Raw genomic sequence first — 6,265 nt, 5'->3', positions numbered from 1 at the left:
GGTCGTCTAGAACGGATGAATAGTTAGATATACGGGATTTTCTAGCAATAGGTCACACACAATTTCTTTATATATATATATATATATATATATATATATATATATATATATATATATATATATTAGAAATTAACTTTTGTGAATAATGGCATGCACGTTTGTGGGTCTCATGTTAATTTTATTTAGAATAATGAGTCAAACATAAAGAAATAATAGAATGTGAGGACAAGTATAAGGATTTCTTATTATGCAAGTAGCTTGAAAATTTCCAGAAGCTAGGGTTCTGACATTTGTGGGTGATTTGCATTGATAATTTGATACCTTCCTAACGTCCATTGGGTGCACACATGCATGAGGTTGAGATATGACAGCCATATGCTACCTTTTGCCAGTTAGATTCAATGGCATAGACTAAATACAGCGTCCAGCTCATTATTATTCATGATTTTGGTGAAGGACAAGAAGACACAACCTCATGGTCCCTTTAATAGCTTGTTGATAGGACATAGCATAACCCCATTTTCTTAAATATGCTATACATATTTTCTCAGTTTATATCTACGTACGGTTACAAATTGAAACCTCTATTGCCATTTCTTTTTAAGTTTAATAGTTTTTATTGCAATTTTTATTGAAATTATTCGGTGTGATCGCTCAAGCTTTTTGTCTCAATGTAATATTATTTTGTTAGAAAAATCAATGTGCTCCTTTCTGAATTAACACCGTTTAAAGATAACATTTCAGTGTAAATAACATGTGATATTGCAAGGTAAATGACACGTCCCATTGGATTGAATATTTACAATGGAACATGTAATTTACATCAAGTTGTTGTCCTCATGAGGTGTGGACATCAAATTAACATTAACATAAGTGATCAAATTGATTTTTCATTTTTAAAAAATAAAGATTACATTAAATGAAAAACTGAAAAACTGAAAAACCTCCTTAAATAATTTAAACAAAAAATTGAGATAAAAAACTATTAAACCTTTTTCTTTTACCATCATGTTACGATGTACCCACATTTTGTATGATTAATTTTGTTGAAAACTTTGAGCAGTCCCTTTTTATATTAATTTTATTTATTCACGGGGCTTAAATCTAAACTTTTACTTAATTGAGTATCATTCCATATATGTTCGTGTGGCTTCAGAATTTTAATGTTGATAAATTATTTTTCCTTTCTTATTTTAGTTTTTTCGATTTAAAAAAATATGTAATTTAGGCCTATTTCTTTTTTAGTACCTTACATTAGATTTTTTTTAGATCAATTGATTAAAATAAAACGCATGTAAAATTAAAAATTGAAACAAAATGACAAATGTTTTCAAAGTTTAAAATCTAAAATTTAAGCGAAAAAATAAACTAGAACAAAATCATATACCAGTCGCTTTCCGAAAGCAGTTAAATTAATTAGAGAATTCGAAGCGTTAAAATGGTTACATTAAACTAATTGACGCAATCAAAGTCACCTTTATTTTGGAAAACTAGAAAAGACCAAAGACACAAAAGCATGGTCTATGAAACCAAAGTCGATTACTAGTAAGAAAGATGTAAGCATCTACCATGTCTGTTCTAAGACGATGCTTCTAATTAAATGTACAATAAGAGACGTGGTTTTTAAAATAATTAATTTCTTCCAAAAGAAAAAAAACAAAATATTGTTCGAAAAAAAGTATTTTTTTTTTGTCCAACAAAGATGTGCTTCGCTACTAGGTATTTTTATTGAGGGATGACTTTGTCAGTGGCAGATTTTGACCAAACTTTCTAGGGGAGAAAAATTTATATATTTAACATTTTTGTGACTCATTCAATGAAAATTAATACATAATTTAATATAATTATAACTAACAAAAAATACACATATCTAAATGATTGTCATTTGTTTCTTCATATTCTTAAACTTATCAAATAATTGAATCATAGCTAAATTTTTCATCTATTTTTTGTTCAATGTAAATAATCATATTATCTGCAAAATATTCATTTTCCATTTTACTAATGTGCACATATTGATTCAAAAGTCATTACAAGCTTTCATTTCATCATTGTTATTAGAGCTGTCATCTTTTATTTCAGCTACCATCGTCTACGACGAAGCTTGACGACAACATACAACAGTACATGGCGGTGGTGATAGTGGTAGAAGAGGAGAATCAAGAATCATCAACGAAAAAGTGATATCAAAGGTAATCCTTTTGTGTGTGACTAATACCTCTTTGAAATCTGACTACAAATCCCTTTTTGAATTTTTTCTTCAATTTTTGGGGACTCCAATTCTGATATATAGTACATTATTTGTGTTATCCTTTTTTGCATTTTTTGTTCAATTTAGGGGATTGCAATTATGATATACAATACATTATTTGTGTTGTGTACGTTATACAAGTTGTGCTTGTAGCCTCGGACAGTAGCCCATGATGGCTGACAAAGCATCTACTAAGTTTGGCTTCATGAAGGAGTGTGCCCTTTGTGTTTGTTAGAGATATTAAACACGGTGAACTTGTACTTAATCATGCTAAGGAGTTTGGCTTCAAATTAAGTGAACTTGTTCAACTAAAAACTGTCACTGCTATTGAAATTAAGGTGAGATCCTGGCATCACACCAAGTCTATAACATGTTTTGTTTCTGCTATCTTTAGAATAAATTTCACCAGTTATCTTCGTGTCACAATGCAGAGCTAGGATTTGTAGTCTTGTAGAAAAACCACCTCAATATTAAATTTGGAAGGTTTTTTGTTTTCCCAATTTTGTATTTCGTTCTTAATATGGACTTGGTCATTTTGCTTTTGGCTATATCTTAATGAGAGAAGAAAAAACATGATTTCTCTTCAACACAACAATCTCTCAAGGTCTATTCCTAACTCATGGGGTGGTAGCTTGAGAGCTAATGTATTTCGGCTCCAAAATCTCATCCTAGATTATAACTCCAAAGTCTGCTTCTTTGGGAAACTTGAGTGAACTCATTGAGATTTCTCTCAGTCATAACCAACTTAGAGGACCTACCCCAAATGAAATAAGAAGCCTTTCTAGACTTAAGACAGTAGATTTTTCTAGTAATGCATTGAACTTAAACTTTCTAATTTCTAGTAATGCAACAAAGTTAAACGATGTAATTTCTGTAGCAAGAGGTGTTCCTATGAGCAAAGCTCATATAAGTGTTGGTGGTTATTATGATGGTCTATGAAGCATTGATTAGGTGGGTGCATGAAGCAATTGGAGTTTTACAATGGAAGAGTAGTTCCATAAGATCTATGAATCTGGCCATATTCTATATTGCTGTAAATAACTGATGCCAGATTTCTATAAGAAAACCATGATGCTAGATTGTTGTTCATGTTTGTTTACTCTGTGTATTTTCTGCGATCTTGTAAATTAAGTCATTGTAGGCACTTTTGTCATTATTTGATTATAATTTTTGAATTAATATATCAACATGTTTCTAGCTTTACCATCATTGATTAAAATATTAATGTTTCAAATTTTAAGGAAGTAAAATATATATATTTAACAAAATTTGGAGTTAGTTATAATTGCTAACTTTTTCTATTTAGTTGTTGTACTAACCACAGACTATTTAGTTATTATTTCACATGCTTCTTAAAGAGAGGTTTTAATTGTTTCTTTAAAAAAAAAAAAGGACATTTAATAAGGGTATGTTTGGATGGAATTTTCTCATAAAGACTTCTACTAAGAAAAAAAATATGTAAAAGTAAAATTGCTAAAGTCGACAAAGTTAAAATAAAATTTTGGACAAAATATATTAAGAGAAATTCTATAAATTAATTGATGTATTAGTTAACTTTAGTTTATGGAAAGTCTAATTCAATTACTTTTTTATTATATTTTTCTATCCTGGTACAATTATCTTTAAAGTAAAATCAACTTAATGTAAATTGGATTAGAAAATTTCTACTGATGAGAAAAAAAATATGTACAACAAAGTAATTTTTTTTGTCATGCTATGAACAAAATGTGAATGTGATTAAAACTGATGAATAATGTGAATAAGTGTGTATAAGTATGCTATTAACTGGGATTTTCTGTGTATAAGAATGATTGAATCATTTGTGCTAAAATATTGTTATTGATCTTTTAGGCATCTGTTGAAGAAATTTTGAAGTTACTGCATGGACCACATCTAGAAATGAAGGTTAGTACCTGTGAACTTTGACTGAATGTTTTTTCTCATGTTATTTTTCTATGTTATTTATAACTATTTGAATCAAAGTCACATATTAATAATATTATCCCATTCACCTTTCTTAGTCGTTATATTTTATTGTACATGGTCGATTTTCTTAGTAATAAATTATATTGTTTTGATTCATGCATATTAGTGTTGTAGATTTATTTATTTATTCCTTCTCTCTTGGGTTGGCTTAATGGATACAAAAGATAATGATAATTTTTTTATTCTTTCAGATGCTTGCCTACCTGTTACATTTTCTGTGCGATTTCGCGTTTCAATTTTTATTTGAGTTTTAGATAGTGGGTTGAAGAGTTTTAAATATGGACCACCCTAAGAGTAACCCTTTAGTTTTGGTTGATGATCTTGCATCTAAAACTCTTGGTCCATCTGAAAGTGCAACCACAAATAAAAAGGAAGTCTCAAATGTTTGGAATTTTTTCACAAAAGTAGGAAAAGACAAGGATGGCATTGAAAAGGCTACTTGTAAGTATTGTGGCAATAACTATAAAGTTGGAAAAAACCCTATTACTAAAAACAATTATGGGACTTCACATCTAAGTCGACATGTCAATGTGTGTAGAAGTATTCCAAACTTAGATATGGATATGAATCTTTATCAAGAAGGAAAGTTTGGGACACGAAGAATCAATCAAAAGATTCATCGTAAGTTACTTGCAAGAGCCATAATCAAACATAGTCTTCCTTATAATTTTGTTGAATATGAAGGAATTAGAGAGTGGATAAAATACATTAATCCTAATGTTGACATGAAATGTAGGAACACTACTGTTTTAGATGTGGAAAAGGAATACATGGAAGTGATGGATAAAGTTAAGCAAAGCATGTCTAGGATTCCTAATAGAATTTGTTTAACTTCTGATGTTTGGACTGCAATTACTTCTGAGGGCTATATTTTCTTAACTGCACATTTTGTCGATGAAAACTGGAAATTGACAAGTAAGATTCTTAATTTTTGTCGAATGAAACCACCACACACTGGTGTTGAACTAGAAAGTGTTGTGTTTGATTGCCTAAAGCAATGGGGTATTGAAAAGAAAATTTTCTCAATTACCTTGGACAATGCTTCTGCAAATAATATCTTGCAAATAATATCTTGCAAGACATTTTGAAAAGCCATCTTTGTGTTCATAGAAATTTATTATGTAACGGTGAGTTTTTCCATGCACGATGTTGTGCTCACACCCTTAATTTGATAGTTCAAGATGGTTTAAAGGTGGTTGATAAAGCACTTCATAGTATTAGAGAGAGTGTTAAGTATTTTAAATCATTAGATGGAAGAACTCTCAAATTCAAAGAATGTGTTAGTGATGCTGGCATAAATATAAGCATTGGTTTGAGATTAGATGTAACTACAAGATGGAATTCGACTTATTTGATGCTTGAAAGTGCAATCAAATACAAGAAAGCTTTTGAAATTCTCAAAGTGGTTGATAGGAATTATAAAAATTGTCCATCTTATGAGGAATGGAATAGGGGAGAGAAAATGTGTCAATTCTTAGAACCATTTTATGAGATCACAAACATGATGTCTGGTTCATCTTATCCCACTTCAAACTTGTATTTTATGCAAATTTGGAAAATTCAGCTTATCATTGAAGAGAATTTGTTGAATGAAGATGTCACCTTAAGGGAAATGACTTTGAATATGAAAGACAAGTTTCAAAAGTATTGGAAGGAGTATAATATTGGGTTAGCTTTTGGAGCAATTCTTGACCCACGACTAAAGGTTGATTTTATAACGTATTGTTCTAAAAAATTGGATCCTTTGACCTATGGAGAGAAAACAAAGAAAGTGTTAGAGAAGTTCAAGAGGTTGTTTAAAGAATATGTAAAAAACTTGTCTATTCCTGGTGTTTCTCTCTCCCAATCACCTACTGAATCCATCTCAATGTCTCAATCCAATACTGAAGGGAGAAAGTTGAAGAGATCGAGGATTATTTCTGTAAGCATTTTATACCTATTGTTCATTGTTTTTATTTTTTCTTGTTTCATTTTGATAATTAATATGTAATGCATTGTAGGATTTTAAAATGTATCAGAATGAATCAA

The 6,265-nt window shown here is 30.0% G+C and overlaps 1 protein-coding gene across 1 annotated transcript; it reads left to right on the top strand.

The window, feature by feature from the left end:
• The first annotated feature begins 4,515 nt into the window (after nucleotides 1-4,515).
• On the top strand, nucleotides 4,516-5,325 carry LOC146882374 (zinc finger BED domain-containing protein DAYSLEEPER-like). Its single transcript, XM_085667377.1, has one exon. It carries the CDS (start codon nucleotides 4,516-4,518, stop codon nucleotides 5,323-5,325), a length of 810 nt encoding a protein of 269 aa, XP_085523503.1.
• The last annotated feature ends 940 nt before the right edge of the window (nucleotides 5,326-6,265 follow it).

The sequence above is a fragment of the Vigna unguiculata genome, chromosome 10 (assembly GCF_037176805.1).
Source record: "Vigna unguiculata cultivar grain cowpea cultivar isolate G323 ecotype 2 chromosome 10, ASM3717680v1, whole genome shotgun sequence".
Classification (NCBI taxonomy): Eukaryota; Viridiplantae; Streptophyta; class Magnoliopsida; order Fabales; family Fabaceae; genus Vigna; species Vigna unguiculata.
Note: the sequence above shows the minus strand (reverse complement) of the source record. Positions and strands in the feature narration are given on the sequence as shown.